At 44.0% G+C, this 18177-nt stretch overlaps 1 protein-coding gene and 1 pseudogene across 2 annotated transcripts; both read right to left on the reverse strand.

Annotated features, from left to right (window-relative positions):
- Positions 1-2145: 2145 nt before the first annotated feature.
- LOC136486657 (cysteine-rich receptor-like protein kinase 25) lies at positions 2146-4610 on the reverse strand. 2 transcript variants are annotated; one of them, XM_066483613.1, is made up of 6 exons: positions 4562-4610; positions 4258-4394; positions 3785-4046; positions 2754-2985; positions 2521-2671; positions 2146-2419 (listed from the first exon to the last, which is right to left on the reverse strand). In XM_066483613.1, the coding sequence occupies exons 2-6, from the start codon at positions 4390-4392 to the stop codon at positions 2240-2242; spliced, it is 960 nt and encodes a 319-aa protein (XP_066339710.1). In that variant the 5' UTR covers positions 4393-4394; positions 4562-4610; the 3' UTR covers positions 2146-2239. The 2 variants fall into 2 exon arrangements, with proteins under 2 accessions (XP_066339710.1, XP_066339711.1); XM_066483614.1 differs by having other exon boundaries at positions 2307-2444.
- A 5210-nt stretch (positions 4611-9820) lies between these two features.
- LOC136486659 (disease resistance protein RPM1-like) lies at positions 9821-17914 on the reverse strand (annotated as a pseudogene).
- Between the last annotated feature and the right edge of the window lie 263 nt (positions 17915-18177).

An 18177-nucleotide genomic window follows, 5' to 3' on the forward strand; every position in this document is an offset into this window, starting at 1 on the left:
GAAGTAGTACTGCCTTCGCTGTCTTTGGTTTTTGTTTCTATTCCAGTTCCTGTCTTCACCATTTCTCTTTCCTTCGGCTTGTTTTTGAGGCGCCCTCTTTGGGCCTGCCTTCGTTGGTTGCTGCCCTTGTTGGCTGCTTCCTTGCTGCTCTATATTGAAGACGTGCTGGCTTTGCCCTTGCGGTGGTTGTAGCTGGCCTTGGCTTCTGTTGCCCCTCTGGGTGTTCCTGCTGTTACCCTGGAACTGCTTGTTCTGGTTTTGCTCTTCTAGCCTTCTACGGAGGTCATTATCAGATCTACAATATTTCTCAATTTCGTTGTAAAGGTCTTTGATGTCCTTGGCTTTTCCTTGGCTAGATGAGGTGCGAAGGGTCCTATGCGAAGGCCCTTGATTACTGCTTCGATAGCAACGTCTTCCGGAACATTGGGTGCTTTTGCCTTCATTTGCATGAATTTTTGGAAGTAGTCTTTTAAGGCTTCTCCTTGATTTTGCTTGCATTGAAACAGATCCATGGACGTCAAGGATTCACTTATAAATCCTTTAAAATTTGCTAAGATCTTGTCACGAAGGTCTTCCCATGAATACATAGAACTTAGCTTCAGCATAGAATACCAGGCTAGTGCGTCGCCTTCGGCTGCAATGATGAAAGATTTGGCTAACATCGCTTCATTTCCACCAGCGGAAGCTACTGCTGCCTCAAAACTCATGATGAATTGGCGTGGGTCTGATCTTCCATTGAATTTGGGCAAAGTGATGGGTTTGTAGGAGGGAGGCCAGGGTGAGCTCTGGATGCCTTCGGATAGTGGTGATTTGGAATCAATGGTTCTATGGGTTTGTGGCAAAGTGTAAGGCGTGCCAAAGGTTGGTTGAGATATTGTGCGTGGCGGGGGGTTGGGTTGGCTTTGTTTTGTTGAGTGGAACTAGTTTGATGTGTTGAAGCTAGATTGCGAAGGCTGCATACTTTGTATCTCGGCCTATAGGACGACTAGCTGTTGCCTGATCTCCGTTGCCTGAGCTGATGTTTCGGCTGCCCGTTGATTTGCGGCGAAGGTTGTTGCGACCCAATCTCTTTCTTGCTGCATGTTCTGTAACTGAGCCTGTAATTATTGAAGCTCTTGCTCTAGGGTGGGGTTTGGGGCTTGCTAATCCTAGGAAGCCGGAGGCTGGTCTTCGACGGCCGGCTCCTCTGCGCCTAGGTCTTCTCCTTGGTGTGGGATCCTTAGGTGCGCTTGCTGAGGTTGCTCTTTTTGTTGCCATTGTGGGTTTTGCTTGGCCAACACGCGGTGGGCACCAATGTTGGAAAACTAGGGGTTTCCAGTAGGCGGGGTACGGAAGCCTTCGTCCAGCCGGGAGCTCTGGGCGAAGGGATGTGAAATGGGGGGTGGGCCCTAGCTCAATCAAGGTTTCATTAATGTGTTCAGCCACCTCCCTTACATAGCATCCGGCTTCCCCTTTTTATAGGGCACTGTTCACTACTACTTCATGGTACACATTTGCCCTTTGACAATTAAGGTACATTTCTAGAATATCCTAATACCAGTACAAATCCTTAGGGGCATCCCGGGTCTTGTCCTCCTGCACCGCCTTAGCTCCTTGGGCCTTAGCCTCAGGCCCATGGGAGGCTCGTCTCCGATCTTGGGCCGCGGCGCTGTGAAGACCCCTTTCTCTCGGGCGGAGACAACATAGCCTCAGCCTGAGCCACCGGAGCCTCCGCCTTCGCTCCTGAGTCTCCGCCTATGGACTCCTCCGGACATCTTCAGGGTCATGCTCGGGCTTCCGTCCTAGCTACGGCCAGTGGTGGAGGCCTTCTTGCTGCTGGCGGAGGCCTTTTGGGTTTCTTCCCGAAACGTGCGTGGCCTCCGCTTGAATTGCTGGGGTCTCCACTCCATCGTAGGCTCCACGCGAAGGCTTCGCCAAGCATCCCTGCAAAACACTTACTCAAATGTTCCAATGGTATTAGCTTATATTTGCACTTGCCTCCGCTACTCGTGTATTAGTGTTCCAACAAAGAGAACTAAAACAAAATAGTATTTAACTAGTTTAAAATAAAAACCATAGACTGGATTTTCACAAACATATACATGAATTTGATTGAGTGGATTCAGCTCCAAAAACTATTTCTAAAGAGGAAACAGAAAAAAAAAATCCAAAACTGTCTTATATAAATTATTGTACAATGGTAAAAACATCTGACAAGATAGAACCGCTCTACCCAGTATTCATATATCTCAGCTGTTAACTAGCCTGCACGTCTTCCATAAAGCCTGTCAACAACTTCAACTATAGGAGGTCTACTCTTCTGAGCGACATCCACACATCTAAATGCAATCTCAATGCACGCTTTCAGTTGCTGAAGACGATCTGCATCTAGTGATGAGTATTTGGATGCTATGTGCCCATCATCCCATGTTTCACGTATCTGCAGAATTTGAATCAGAAGCTAACTGATTATACACAACGGACATGAGTCATATGCCTACAGAAAAGTATTTGAATCTTCATCATGTAATGTTGGCTTACATCAATAATAAAGTTCCTTGCAGCCATGTCTTTGTCATTAGAACAGTTCTTCTCCCTTGTGGTAATCTCTAAGATCAGTACTCCTAAACTATATATGTCACACTGGGGAGAAATTTCACCACTGTATAAATACTCTGGAGCCATGTACCCTCTGAAAGATATTTATAGTGAGAGTGTGGTTAGCATTACATGATAACTCAAAATGTAATCTACATCACAATAAAGGAACTTACTTTGCACCCACAACATTTATAGTGTTTATTCGGGTTTGTTCGTTACCAAAGAATCTTGAGAGACCGAAGTCTGCAATTTTTGGCACCATGTTATCATCCAACAAAATGTTTGCAGGATGAAGATCCAAGTGCACAATAGGAGCACCCATTTCTTGATGCAGGAAATGTAGACCCTGGCAAATGCCCTTAATTATTTTGAAGCTTGTGTCCCAATCACTTCTGTTCGCGTCATCTGAAGAATGAAGATGAATTATGTAAGCTTTATGAGGCTTTCTAGGGTGCAACGTTACCACTGTAGATTTCAAGGGAGGTATGGATCTCAGCATTGGTTGATTAAGAAATAAGAATAGTATTGCTTAATTTCGACATACGGTCTAGTAAGGAGATGCCAAACTAAACTACAATAATAGAGAAACCACCAAATTCAGGTATTAATTAAATCTGCTTATACTGTTACTAGAACTTGTGTAAAAAGCTATACGGTCAAAATATCATTCATAGATTATGAATTATCCAAGCAGAAGAGGCTCCAGCTGATCACAGCAACAAGGAAAACACACGAATGGCATAGGACGAACTGTTTAATGTTGAGGATGAGGATAAGTGAGGAAGATGGGAAGAACAAACTTTACTTGTGGCTTTCAATTTACAACAAAAAGTTTGAAAAAAAATTACAACAAAAAACATCAAATACAACAGCAAAAGATGATATGAGTGGTATAATGTGAAAGGCAAAGACCACTGAAAGAAGTCAAATTCAGAACTGAAATTGCAGCATAATCATAATGTGATATATGTGTTGGATTAAATATTCTTTCCAAAAGATAATATTAAATCTACTCTGTTCACGATTTACTCCCTCAAGTGACTTGAATTTGTCTGTTGATAATGCATTGTAACCACCTCTTTTCCCCTCCTTATAGTGAGGTGACCACATAGTATATAACAAGCTATGTCTATACACCAAACAGCATAGTTGGAGAAAGAAACAATGAGGAAAGAAAATTATGTCGGACAGTGCCCTCTCATACCAGAAAGATAGCCACGAAGGCTTCCCTTGGGTGCATATTCGTAGCATAGTACACATTCATCCGTGTCTACAAGAATATATTTTCCTTTGTGCTCTACCACTTTCTTCTTTGCTTCACTGCAGCAGCTAAGTATCTTCAGTATATTTTCATGGTCTACGACCATAAGATTTGTAGCCTCCTTTAGAAATTGTTTCCCAGCAGGCACTGCAGTGTTTTGTGCAAGCTTCTTCACAGCAATGACTTGTCCATCTTGAAGAACCCCCTGTTTGAGCTCTTATATGATGCATATTGTCAAGTTTCCTCATCATCTTTTGAAAATGAAAAACATTCGTATGAAACATCATGCGTGATGTGTCTGTTCTAAAGTTCTCTCAGGCTATGTGTTAAGGTGAGTTAATTGCTAATTGCTGCAATGATACATAGCTGTCCTGCATGTTCGAAAAGAAATAAAAAAAATGAACTCCAAACCATACCTTGTAAACTGTTCCAAATGCACCATCACTAATTTTTCTCTCATCAGAGAACGCATTGGTAATCTCCTTCAAGAATTCCAGTGGCAGTTCCAGTGGCAGTGTGCTAAGAAGACCTCTGGTAGCGCTGGTGTCCATTTCTGATGATTTAAATAGGAATGGATCAGTACCTACAATTTATGAACTATCAACACTTCTACTTAACCAGATCAGCAGTTGTCTAACAACATATATAACAACGAAGAAAACATAAACATGGGTTATAATTAAAATCATATGAAAAATACCACCTCTGGAAAACACTAACCTGAAGAAACACTTCACAGATCCTAACTAGGAATACGGGCTTCCAAAGGGATTTTTTTTTTATTTTTAACATATTTTTTAAACTAATTTTCAAACTAACACTGTTTAATTTTTTTTTTCAAATCTAACACTTTTGGCCACGCCTATTCGCACGGCGTGGCAAATTAACGCTGCCACGCCATGCATGGGGGCGCGGCAAGCTCGCCCACGTGGCAGGGACCAGGCGCCTGACCGGTGATGTGGCCGGCTCTGCCGCGCCACCGATAAGGGCGCGGCGGTGACGCGCCCCTCATCATGGTGCAGCAGTGATGCGCCACCGCCCAGGGCGTGGCAGAGCCGGCTAAAGGCCCATGGCCCAGTCCCGCCGCGCCACGCCCTGCCCACCGCACGCACGCCCACGCTCGCCCGCACCTGTCGGCTGTCGCGCCTTCGCGCCCGCCGCGCCACGCACGCCGGCGTGTCACTCCCGCAGCGCCCGTCGCTCCCGCACGCTGGCGCGCCACCCCCTCCGGCCGCCCGCCGCGCCCGCCACCGCCCTCACTGCCGTGCCTCCGCCCTCACTGCAGCGCGCCGCCGCCGCGAGGACAAGGCCCGCTGCTGCCACGAGGACGAGCGCACGCTGCTGCCGCGAGGACGAGCGCTTGCACGCTGCATAAAAAACGAGGGCAGCAGGTCCATACATAGAAGTTGCTTATTTTCCTAGTGAAGTTGTTTAATATGTCTGTGAAAATTACTTTGAATATATACATGTGCTTTCATATTGTGTTCCTATTGCATAACAAGTAGTTCAAATTTTGCAATGCTACATAATGTTAATTTGAATATTGTTAATTTGAATACTCTAACCATTTGTTTATCAATTTGTATCAGGATGGCCCCTCCCACGCAGCACCAATTATACCCCCTTCTTGAGGTGGAGTACGACGACCCGCACCGAGCACCCTTCTTGACTAACACCGACGTAGAGGTACCCTTGCCTCCTTTGAGTCCCCGCACGCACACCAGGGCGCACCAGTGGGACGAGCGTTACACGCCGTACATACGACGTGCTGGCTTCCTCGAGCTTGTCCGTGTTGTCAACTACGGTCTTCCGCCCCTTGACCCAGCACTACTTACTGTAGCTATAGACAGGTGTGAGTGCCTTCATTGTACGTAAACATTCTTATAACAAATTTGAGGTAACTAACAGTCGTTCTATTCTTATAACAGGTGAAGGCCTGAGACCCACACGTTCCACCTACCTTGCGGCGAGATGACCTTGACCATGCAGGACATGAAGTCTATCTTTGGCCTTTGGTTGGGGGGATTTCCAGTGACAGGTATAGTTGACAACGATCACTGGAGGGAGTTGGTGGCTCAGTTTACTGGCTTTCTTCCACCGAACGCCGAGGTTTCCAAGAAAAATAAGTGAGCAATTCAAGCCTATTTAATACTTGCATTGCTTTCCTGCAGCCATCGGGTTTCATTTTCTTTGGTAAATTTCAGGAAAAGTTCTGATGTTTTGTCGTGGATTATAGAGCGCTTTGATTACTTGGACCCACAGGCTGATGAGGCTCAGATCGACAGGTTCGCTAAAGTGTGGCTCTGACACTTCCTTGGTGCTTTCCTATTCCCAGACGCCATGGACAACACCATCAACTGGATCTTTCTTGACATACTACGCCAGCCGTGGGATAACATAGCGGCGTATAGCTGGGGCAGCGCAGTCCTGGCATGGACGCATCGACAGCTATGCGTTGACTGCCGTCGCACCTCAGGGTATGTGAACCTTGGGGGTTGCTCCTACCTACTCCAGGTTTGGTGTTGAGAACGATGGCCCGTTGGGAGGCCCCTTGTTACTTGTTTCCCTGTAAGTACTTCGGTTCACTATATTCTTCGAGGCAGTTACATATGATGAAATTATTAATGGCCAATTCATTATCGTGTTCAATGCAGCATTAGAACAGGCAGGATACACTGCCTATAGCTCTGTATATCTGGATGCAAGCATAGTTAGTTAGAGGGAATGCGAGGCGCAAGTATAGGAAGTACACGGACTGTCTCGACGTCCTGACACAGCACCAGGTTACGCTCTCTTTACTGTCATACATGTGTCTTGTTCGATGTACACTATATCACAACCTAACTCAATTACGAAATGTTTAGGTGCATTGGTGTCCTTGGGATGCTCCGGAGCTCTAGGAATATCTGAGTCCTGTCACTAGGGATGAGTCAGACGAGTATCGCTGCAACGTCCCTTTTATTTTCTTCCACGTGGTCGAGATTCACTTGCCCATCAGGGTTTGTAGGCAGTTTGGAAGAATGATAGGCTACCCACCACCGCTTTACTCCACCAACCAAGAATTGCATGTGTGCGTTATCGATTAATAACAAAGCTATAATTCAGAGGTGTGTATGGTACAACTAACAATCGTTTTGTTGCAGGTATGACCGCAGGAAGAGGTACAAGATCAAGGATTGGCGCGTGACACACAACACGTACATCCAGTTGTGGCAGACCAGGGACCGGCAGCCGGTCGATGCGGGTCCCCCATACGACCAGCACACCTTTAACGAGTACCTGCGGTGGCTTCACAGGTCTACGAGGACACATATCAAGCCCCCGTACACTGAGGAGGCGATTGACGAGGACGATGAGGAAGATGTGATCGAAGATGTGTACGACGTTGCCACTAGGGACGACACACAACTACAGAGAGCCCCGCTTCAAAGATACGTGATAAGATACTCAAATGACACAATTTGTTATCCATTTAGTATTAAGTATGTGTACTAAAACTGTCCAACCACATTTCTGTACCTAGGCGACACAATTGTCAAGGCTGTCCAACGAAGCAGCATTTCGGCTTCACGAGTCTAGAGGGTAGGGGCCATGCGTTCTCGAGGCTTTTGTGGAGGTAAACATAAACTTGTTCGTTTCGAAAATATTTCTTTAGTGTATATGCATTTGGGAAATGCACTAACTTTAACGTCTATTCATGCAGAAGGTGAAGCGGAGCTGCAGGAAGCTAGCTAAGAAGTTGAGCTGCATGGGCACTCCTTGGGTGGAACCCGATTACCCGGCGTGGTCAGGTGCCACGTCTTCTGGCTCTTTGAGGACACCAGCGGGCTCTTCTCAGCTGGTGATAGGTGCCGCTTCCGCTGTGCGTACACCACCACATTATAGCGCTGGGAAGGACCCTGCAAACGAGGACGACGAGGACGACGATGACGACGACAACGACGACGACGACCCCCCGGGCTTCCACATACAGCACCACCAGTGGGACCCTTGGCAGCAGGACGAGATCGGCATGTCTCAGCTAGGTGGTGCCCCGCTTGGTACCCAAGGAGCCTTACAGGTAGTAACAAAGGTAGTTTCTTTAAATACGTAGGCTCCATGAACTAACGATCATAAAGATTATAAGTAATCGTGCATATCATATACTTACAGGGTACGAGCCGTAAGCACCGACAACGCGACCACACCGATGTTGGCTACACTCTCAATGTGTTGCCTACAAATCCGAAGAGACAGAGATGTCTGAGAGATCCTTACACTCCTGGGACTTAGTTGGTTATGTTGAACTTACGTCGAACGAATATTGTCGTCCAAAACTTGCAGACTCATGAATCAATGAAAAATATTATGTGGCAACTTGTTAACTTGTGCACGGACTCCATTTATTTGCTTCATATTCGTTTCAATGCGTCGCGGCAGCACTTGTAGTTGTTTACAGCACCGACAGCAGCTCCCATTCAATTGCAATTGAGGCTGGTCGGCTTCTGTCTGTGTCCAGGTCCTGCCATGCCGTGGCGCGTCAGTGCCGCGCCGTGGGCTATGGCGTGGCAGAACCTGGGCTTAGGGTTGCGTGCCAAACGTGACTCATGAAAAAAGAACGCCGGAGTAAAGTGATAACATTATTGTTATTTTACATTGAACTGATGCTAATAACATAAATTACACGCTACTATTTTAAAATACATGGGAAACATGCAAGATATATATGCTAGTCAACCATATTCGAAATAATTTTACTCGATTTTGTTCGTTTTAGAAATTCTCAACACATTCGCTATTATTAAAGAATGCTGAAGTCGTCCACCGCGTTAAGGCAGACAGAGGGAGGGCGGCTCGCGGGCGATATTTAACTAGGACTGCCACGCCGTGAGGGATGGTGCGGCGCCGATCGGTGGCGCGGCAGACCCTACCACGTCATCGATCAGCGCCCTGGTTGTCGCCACGTCATCCCTCTCACCGCGCCACCATGCATGGCGCGGTACAGGCGTTTCGCCGCGCCAGAAAAATAGGCGCGGGCAAAAGTGTTAGTTTTGGAAAAAAAAATAAAATAGTGTTAGATTTAAAATTAGTTTACAAAAAATGTTAAAAATAAAAAAAAATCTCCAAAGGCAGCTTCTGGGATGAATGGTGGTATTCCTGCGCGTGTATATAAAGCAAACCAAGAAATATAGATCTTGTAAACAGCTATATATTGACTTGACTCCATCAATGCTAGACTATTAAATAAATGATGGATTGTCTGAGTCACATGCACATAAAAAGTTGACTTGACTGCAGCCATGTGATGCCAGCACCGTCCAACAATACTCCGAGTTGGTGATACTCATTTAATTTGGAGTTTTTAGCAGAGACCTTTTTTTTTGTGAACTTTAGTTTAGCAAAACGACTCTTTTTTTTTTCTGAATGTTAATTTAGCAAAGACTTGACTACAGCACATTAAGGTTAGGTGAGTTGCACCCTTTCAGTTGAAAAAGGAGCAAACTCCATCTTTTAAGTTTATTTAGAGACCCAACCACTACGCATGCCAGGATAGGAGTCCTGTGGGCCCGGCGTGTTCCTTTTCTACCAAGCGTGACTAGTGTTAACAGGGAAATTTGAAATTCCATCTCGCTTTGAGGTAATATAATATACCCTATGAAATTTGAATTTCCTTGTCAGATTCTATTAAACTCTTAGGCAAACTATATCTTTGTCAACGTTCAGATTAACGTGTCATAACACAACTCTGCACTGTTATCATACTGGCAGATATCTCAAGATGGAATATTTCATAGGCCATTGCGTTCCGGACGTAAGTCTCCTGTGTTTCTGTTAAATCATCTCTCCTGCATTAAAAAAAAAACTCAACGTGATGAGTTTAGCTTCTCTTTTCTCACAAGCATACCGCTCAATGTTCATGATCTTGTGCTACACCACAATGGGCTTACTGTCAAGTGTCAACAGTTAGTCAACAGCGTACCATTAGACCAGCGATCAACATGAGATTAAACAGCAATCTTGCTACCAATATATTAAATGCTCAGACAAAAGTACATTTTTACAAATTTATGCAATAAGACAAATAAAAGGCATCTACATAATACTACACAAGGAGTAAACAGAACTCAGGGTACAGTTGCTACTATGTTACACAAAACTACAACACAATTACTAAATCAATGCCCAGGTCCAATCCATACACATGCATACACCAATAAGCCCTTCTTAAAGAAGACATGATCTCAAAGTTTCGAGCACAGAGCAAATGAACTGGAGTGAATGTAACTATGATGCTCTCTTAACCATGTTTAGCATAGGATAAGTGCCAATTATCTTGACTTCATGGAGGCAGCAGATATTTCAGTTACGATTGCCATGATGGATGCATCACAGTACTTGATCAAGCGGTACAAAAAATAAAGAAAAACGATGAAAAGAGTTCTGTAGATGCCTGGGTGACCGTTGACACATTTAACATTGTGAGCTCAGCATACATCCAGTTCCTCCATCTTCAAAGGAGGTTTCCTTGGATGCTCATTCAGTTGTCTCTCCATGTCATCCTTGAGTGTATTGTCATGGGAACCGAAAAGCCATACTTCCTTGAGTTTTAGTTTAGAGAGATTCTTTACCTCAATGAACTTCAATGTTGACCCACTACAGCAGCGAGCTGTCAGTAGCTCAAGATTTTGCATTGCTTCGGATCCAAAGGATACATTTAACTTTGAGCTGCAAGTAATCTCGAGGATCTTTAACTTCAAATAACAGCGTTGCTGTATTCCATTCACCCAGACACAAAAATCAAGCTTGCCATCAGCACCATGATGTGGCTTGACAGAAAGACGTAGAATACTTAATTCTTTTATTTCCCCAAGAACATTAATTACTTCAACTTCTTCTGACATGGTTATCTCCAGTTCCAACTTTGTGAGTTTGGGAAGATCTTTGATCCATGATGGCACTTATTTTACAAGACCGCATAGCTTAAGGCTCTGAAGGTTCTCTAGAGGTTTTCCCTGAGTTTTCTGCTGAGGCTTCTCCTGGGGCTTATGCTGAGGCCTTTGCAGAGTCTTCTCCAGACCCTTCCCCTGGGGCTGCTGCTGAGTTTTCTCTAGAGGCTTCTTCAGATGCAAGGAAATGTTATCCAAACATTCTTCACTGCCCTTGCTAAGCCACACTGACAAGGATTCCAGACGGACATGGCATGCGATGGCAGCACAGAACTCCATGCAGTTTTTCTTGTTGACACTGAACACTCCAAGCTTGCGCAATTGGGTAATCTTCTTGAGCTCTCTGAGGGAGGCTTTGCCCCCTGCAAGACCAGCATTGACAACATCAAGTGTGTGCAAAGCAGTCAGCTTGTCAATACCTATTGGCACCTCAACACCAACTAATTGATGAGATCTGCATGGTGTTGATGGTTCCCCTGCTGAGAAAGTTGTGCCAGCACGGATGTACTGCAGTTTCTTTAACTTGGTGATAGATGCTGGCAAGGTAACTATGGAGGTATGCCTGACATCCAGAGTCTCAAGCTGCCGTAACTCACCCAATGAACTCGGCAGATGGCGGATCCCACTGCTTCCTCGCAGAGATAGAAACTTGAGACGAGGAAGAAGCTTCACCATTAGCTCGAGGTCTTTATCTGTCACACCTGTTGCATTCTCCAGATCGAGCACTCGAAGCACCTTCATACTTTTAGAGATGATGAATGATTCCCACTCCCCAAACACTGTTAATGACCATAGACGTGAAAAATCAATGCTTTCAAACACAATCCTGTCTCTGTCCCAGCTGCTTCTATTACAAGGTGGCGTCCTGTGCGCCGGGTGGTTGGAAGGCAACACCCCTTCAGTGCAAAGACCTCCAGTGCAAATATAATATTCTCTTCGTCTGGACGTGAGATGATGTATTCGTGGAAGAAAGCACTGACTTGGCATTGGAACATTCTCATGTGTGTGATGGCTTTGCACATTGGTGGTTGGATCATGCTCAGGTTGACGAGCATTGAGAAGAGGATCTCCCCTTTCTCCTCTGCAGTAGTGTCTTTAGTGTCCCTGGAGTAACCCTCAGCAACCCACCGCATCACCAAACGCCTCCGCCGAATGATTTGGGACCCAGGGAATATTGACATATAGAATATACATGGCCTTAGGAAATCTGGGCATGTACGGAAGTAGGAATGCATCCAACCAAACAGATCTCTCAGACCACGAAACTCAGGGTTGCTCTCAAGCTCGTGCATAAATCTGCGATTAAGCGTTCTAGTGCTCTCCATACATGTGACTGTCTTGGATGCCAAAAACTTGGCTACAGCAACTATTACTTTAGGAAGTCTACCACACTTCACAATAAGCTGTTCTAGCTCTTTGTCATCTGAATTCTTTAGAGGTGATGCCTGGTTTTTATTTTGTACCTATTGTAAAGAAATTTGAATGATCTTAGTCATTTTGGTAAACACAAAATATATTAGGTATTATTTTTGTCATATAAAATGAATTTTCATGATGAATTGCGCTTGCCAATGGAACACGAAACAAAAATAAAATGGCCAAGTGAGGAAACATAGAATTATCTAAATACTATACAACAACAACAACAACAACAACAAAGCCTTTAAGTCCCAAACAAGTTGGGGTAGGCTAGAGTTGAAACCCAACAGAAACAATCAAGGTTCAGGCACGTGAATAGCTGTCTTCCAAGCATTCCTATCTAAGGCTAAGTCTTTGGGTATATTCCATCCTTTCAAGTCTCCTTTTATTGCCTCTACCCAAGTCAACTTCGGTCTTCCTCTGCCTCTCTTCACGTTACTATCCTGACTTAGGATTCCACTACGCACCGGTGCATCTGGAGGTCTCCGTTGCACATGTCCAAACCATCTCAACCGGTGTTGGACAAGCTTTTCTTCAATTGGCGCTACCCCTAATCTTTCACGTATATCATCGTTCCGAACTCGATCCCTTCTTGTATGCCCGCAAATCCAACGCAACATACGCATTTCCGCGACACTTAGCTGTTGAATATGTCGTCTTTTCGTAGGCCAACATTCTGCACCATACAACATAGCAGGTCTAATCGCCGTCCTATAAAACTTACCTTTTAGCTTCTGTGGTACCCTTTTGTCACATAGGACACCAGACGCTTGCCGCCACTTCATCCACCCTGCTTTGATTCTATGGCTAACATCTTCATCAATATCTCCGTCCCTCTGTAGCATTGATCCTAAATATCGAAAGATATCCATCCTAGGCACTACTTGACCTTCCAAACTAACATCTTCCTCCTCCCGAGTAGTAGTGCCGAAGTCACATCTCATATACTCAGTTTTAGTTCTACTAAGTCTAAAACCTTTGGACTCCAAAGTCTCCCGCCATAACTTCAGTTTCTGATTCACTTCTGTCCGGCTTTCATCAACTAGCACTACATCGTCCGCGAAAAGCATACACCAAGGGATGTCCCCTTGTATGTCCCTTGTGACCTCATCCATCACTAAAGCAAACAAATAAGGGCTCAAAGCTAACCCTTGATGTAGTCCTATCCTAATCGGGAAGTCATCCGTGTCTCCATCACTTGTTCGAACTCTAGTCACAACATTGTTGTACATGTCCTTAATGAGCCCGACGTACTTCATTGGGACTTTATGTTTGTCCAAAGCCCACCACATAACATTCCTTGGTATTTTATCATAAGCCTTCTCCAAGTCAATAAAAACCATGTGTAGGTCATTCTTCTTCTCCTTATACCGCTCCATAACTTGTCTTATTAAGAAAATGGCTTCCATGGTTGACCTTCCGGGCATGAAACCAAATTGGTTCATAGAGACCCGCGTTATTGCTCTCAAGCGATGCTCGATAACTCTCTCCCATAGCTTCATAGTATGGCTCATCAACTTAATTCCCCGGTAATTTGTACAACTTTGAATATCCCCTTTATTTTTGTAGATCGGTACCAATATACTTCTCCTCCACTCATCAGGCATCTTGTTTGATCGAAAAATATGGTTGAACAACTTGGTCAACCATACTACAGCTATGTCCCCGAGGCATCTCCACACCTCGATTGGGATACCATCCGGTCCCATCGCCTTACCTCCTTTCATCCTTTTCAACGCCTCTCTGACCTCAGATTCTTGGATTCTCCGCACAAAGCGCCTATTGGTGTTATCAAAAGAGTCATCCAACTGAAAGGTTGTGTCCATATTCTCACCATTGAACAATTTGTTAAAATACTCTTGCCATCGATGTCGGATCTCATCCTCCTTTACCAAGAGATGCTCCCTTTCATCCTTAATGCACTTAACTTGGTTGAAGTCCCGTGTCTTTCTCTCACGAACCCTAGCCATCCTATAAATGTCCTTCTCTCCTTCCTTCGTACTCAAATGTTGGTAAAGATCCTCGTACGCTCTACCCTTTGCCACAGTTACAGCTCGCTTTGCAGTCTTCTTTGCCACCTTGTACTTCTCTATGTTGTCCACACTCCTGTCATGGTACAAGCGTCTATAGCATTACTATAAGAATCCTAAAAAATATTATATGCATGACATGGCCAACATAAATGTTTTGTAGCTATGTGATCAATCATAGTAAAAATAATTTGGCCACACATATACATGTGTACCATTGGTTAGATCATTAGTAAAATAATTTGGCCACACAGGATGATGACACGCCTATTTGTTTCTCAAAATTATTTGAATAAGTGCACTGGATTATAAATGCTTGATTAATTGAGAAGCACATGTCAATATCCCATGTAGGAGCATGGTTAAGAGTATACATAATCCTTTACATCATGATGTCCTTCCTAGAAACCATACATGAGTTCCATGTTAAGGAAAACAAAGCTTTGTAAAGTAAAGTAACAACTTGTGAAATGGAGAACTAATCTTAACACTTTGGAGAACAGATACATGGTTCACCTCCTAAATGTCTGTTTCAGCTCTGTATTGTGTTGTGAAATCAATGAACAGAACAGTTTGTGTTCCACCACCAACTAGTAGTATGGTGTCTAGTAAAAGGTACTCTCCAGATCAGTAGTTCCAAATCTCTATATCTTATATTCCTAAACCCCACTAGCGATTTCTCTCAACATGCAAGCTGTCCACCTCAGCAATGCACTATCACATGTAATTAAAACCCACTAGCATATGCAATTGTGAAGTCCATGTCAGCAAGACACATAACCATTTCATTGTCCATGTCAACATGCCACGCAATCCACTAGCATTAATTTTTATTCCTTCATACAAGTAATTATATATAGTATAATTTCATTCTAAACTATCCGCAATTCCCGTAGCAACGCGCGGGGTATGCTTCTAGTAACAATCTATTTGTTAGACATTATTATTGGAAAGAAATTGATGCAGAAAATTGAAACACAAGTGGCAGATTTCAGACAAACTTATGAGCTTTATGGTGCAAAAGGCATATCACCCCTTGGCAGACAATAAACCTAAGAAAAAGATAGAGCACCCTGTTTTGATTTACTCTCCTACAAGCTATACTTCTGGGCAAACTAATTGCAGTTTCATACTTCCACTAGATAGATTGCTTGGAACTGTTGGGTGAAACATGTCTGGAATTGTTGGCAATATGATAGAAAAAAAACATCGGCATTCCTCAGCATTGCGTGGACTAAGTTTAATTTTTTTTTTACTATTTTTGCAAACAACATTCAAACTCCTGTAAAATGGCAAACCATCTATCTAGGATGCAGCCGTGAATAAAAGATTATTGAGTATCGACCAACATGATATGGATGAGATGGTAATCACTCCTTATTTTTTAATGTCCGTAACTGTGGGTGAAGGAGAAACAACTGGTAGTTGCGAATGAGATGCTATGTTTCTGGTAAGACTCATGCAGGACAATAGATTGAAGTATCTAGAAAATATGAATGTTTCTTATGATTAAGAATACCTCTTTTCTGAAGAGATCAAAGGATGCTTGAGCTTCTAGGCCCTTCATGTTAAACACAACCTCTTCATTGTCTGCACAATATGTGGCAATGCTTTCTTCGGTTGGGATGACAACGATAACACTCTTGGAATGTCTAGATACCAGGGAAGGTTGTATTAAATCCCATTCTTCTGTAGACTGTACATCATCAATAACAACAAGACACGGATGTTCTTTTAGAAGCCTATGGCATTCCTGAATAGGGTCTTCGATTCCCAAGGCTTCAATAGGTTCTGAATGAAAATCCAAAAGTAAGCTCCGAGAGAAGTCCCTCAGATTGAATGGATGGGACACCAGAACCCAACCATACTTGTCAAATATTGGGTCCTTTTGAAGCATCCTTTCATAATACAAATTTCTGACTAGAACTGATTTCCCAACACCTGCTATCCCCCATACAGACATCACTTGCCAATCATTGAAACGTGCTGTGGTCTGATAGTTACAAAGTTCGTTTATTTGTGACTCACGTCCAACAAGGCTAAACTGGTCAAACCAGCTACTGGCTACATCCTTTCTTGAGGTTGGAATTCTGTGATAGGAAGTAAGACCTCCCCCGTGATTCACTTCATCCTCCATTAATATCTCATTGTTGCTTGACATTACTCTTCCAGTCTCCTTGCCCAGAGGACCCTGAAAATACGAAGCAGTTAAGGAGAGAAGGGAGAAATCCAAGAGTTACTAGGAGAGAGATTTGGAGTTTAGGACTGACCAACTAAAAGTTATAATATAATTCCTAACCCGAGTTCGCATATTTTCTCGAGATTAGATCTATTTTGATAGATTGAAGTGTTTCTAGATTTGATGTAAAATGCAATAGACCGTGAAATATATTAAGTATAAAGAATCTATAAACTAGTCACTTGTCAAGTAGATAGCAATCGTTTAATTTTCTTTACAGGCAACCATTTTAAAATTTTTAACTTGTGACTTACATTGAGTAAATATGTGACACCTATCGAAAATTTACTTCATATGAATTTGTTTTGACATAAGAAAACATAATGACCAATACCGTTTATCAGAGAGACAGAGACTAATGTCCAAAAAAAAGCTACATATAACAGAAATATATTTTTTTCATAAATTCACTCTGTTCCTGTCTCACCTCCTTGAAGAACACACATACAGGGTGCTCAGCTGAGTACTGTTTAAGCTCCAACACTTGGTACGAGTGTCCAATACACAAGCTTGCGATTTCTCGTTTCTCTGTTGACACGATAATCCAATTGCCCTTCTGCCTATCGGGTAGGCATGCCATGATGGCATCCCACTCTCCCATTGTGCACACATTTTCCAGGACGATTAGGTACCTCTTCTCATCCGCTTGCTTCATGAGTTCTTCAAGGAGCCCTCCTTGCTTTGCTCCTGTTCTCTCCATCCTTTTCAGTTCGGCTACATCTACAGTGTTCCTTGTTGTAAGCAAGAATTTGTGTAGAACTGAGTCACTAAGCTCTGCTGGAATTTGTGGGGATTGAAAGGATATGTCAACCTGATCCAGCCATGGCATCCAAAGTTTTGGCAGATTTCTGGATCTTGGTAGGCTTTCCTTATGATGGATGTCCTACCAAGATCACCACCTATCCCCCACACCGAGATCACTCCAAGATCACTATTTTCCTTGGTGATCAACTGTGTGAGATCCCCTATGCCTTGCTGCTTTTTTGTGGTGTCCCTTGCCTCAGCAAACATGTCATGTGTTGTTGCGCCATAAGCAGGGCTAGTTGTGGGTTGTTGCTGCATGACTGGTTTGGATCCAGAGTCACTGATGAGGCTGTAGCGCGAGTTCCTCTTGCTAACATCCTCGACCCTGGCCTTGATCTGCTCTATCTCTGCGATCACTGCATCTATGGGTAGCGCCGATGCTGCCATACATGATGGTATGAAGCGGCGCCACCAGTGTGGCTGGTTATCCAAGTGAACAACAAACTCAATGCAATCCTCCACATCATAGGCTAGGTCACGGACCTGCCTCACTCATGTCCTCACCACGTTGTTCTTGGCACGCTCTTCATTGGCGACATTGAGAAAGGAGTGCATCATCTCAAATTCACCTGGGATGAACACAAGGTCCCTCTGTGCACTCTGCCGCAGCTTTGACTCTTCCTCAATAGCCGACTGGGCCTTGGTTAGTACCCCCCCCCCCCCCCCCCCCCCCCCACCACCACCACTGACTTCGCCAATCCAACCACAAGATCCCCCATTGCGCGCGCTCCCCCTCCCTCTTCCTCTCTTCCTCCCTCTCTCCTTGTGTTTCTGTGTCGTAGCAACTAGCAAGTGATGCTGCTAATGTAGTAGAATTGCATGTTTTGAGTACCCAGAGATGGGACTAATGAAGGCAAGACCAGCTCCAGCTGCGAAACAAATAGTTTGGGCATTATTGTTAATCAAGGCTGGCATGAA

This window comes from Miscanthus floridulus, chromosome 10 (assembly GCF_019320115.1).
Source record: "Miscanthus floridulus cultivar M001 chromosome 10, ASM1932011v1, whole genome shotgun sequence".
Lineage (NCBI taxonomy): Eukaryota > Viridiplantae > Streptophyta > Magnoliopsida > Poales > Poaceae > Miscanthus > Miscanthus floridulus.

What these genes read in the sequence shown, in the direction of transcription:
- LOC136486657 (XM_066483613.1), bottom strand. Translation starts at nt 4,392, where the DNA reads ATGGACACCAGCGCTACCAGAGGTCTTCTTAGCACACTGCCACTGGAA. An exon ending in CCTTCGTGGCTATCTTTCTG is followed by an intron (nt 2,986 to 3,784) that starts GTATGAGAGGGC and finishes TTCATTCTTCAG; the next exon opens with ATGACGCGAACAGAAGTGAT. An exon ending in CAAGGAACTTTATTATTGAT is followed by an intron (nt 2,420 to 2,520) that starts GTAAGCCAACAT and finishes CAAATTCTGCAG; the next exon opens with ATACGTGAAACATGGGATGA.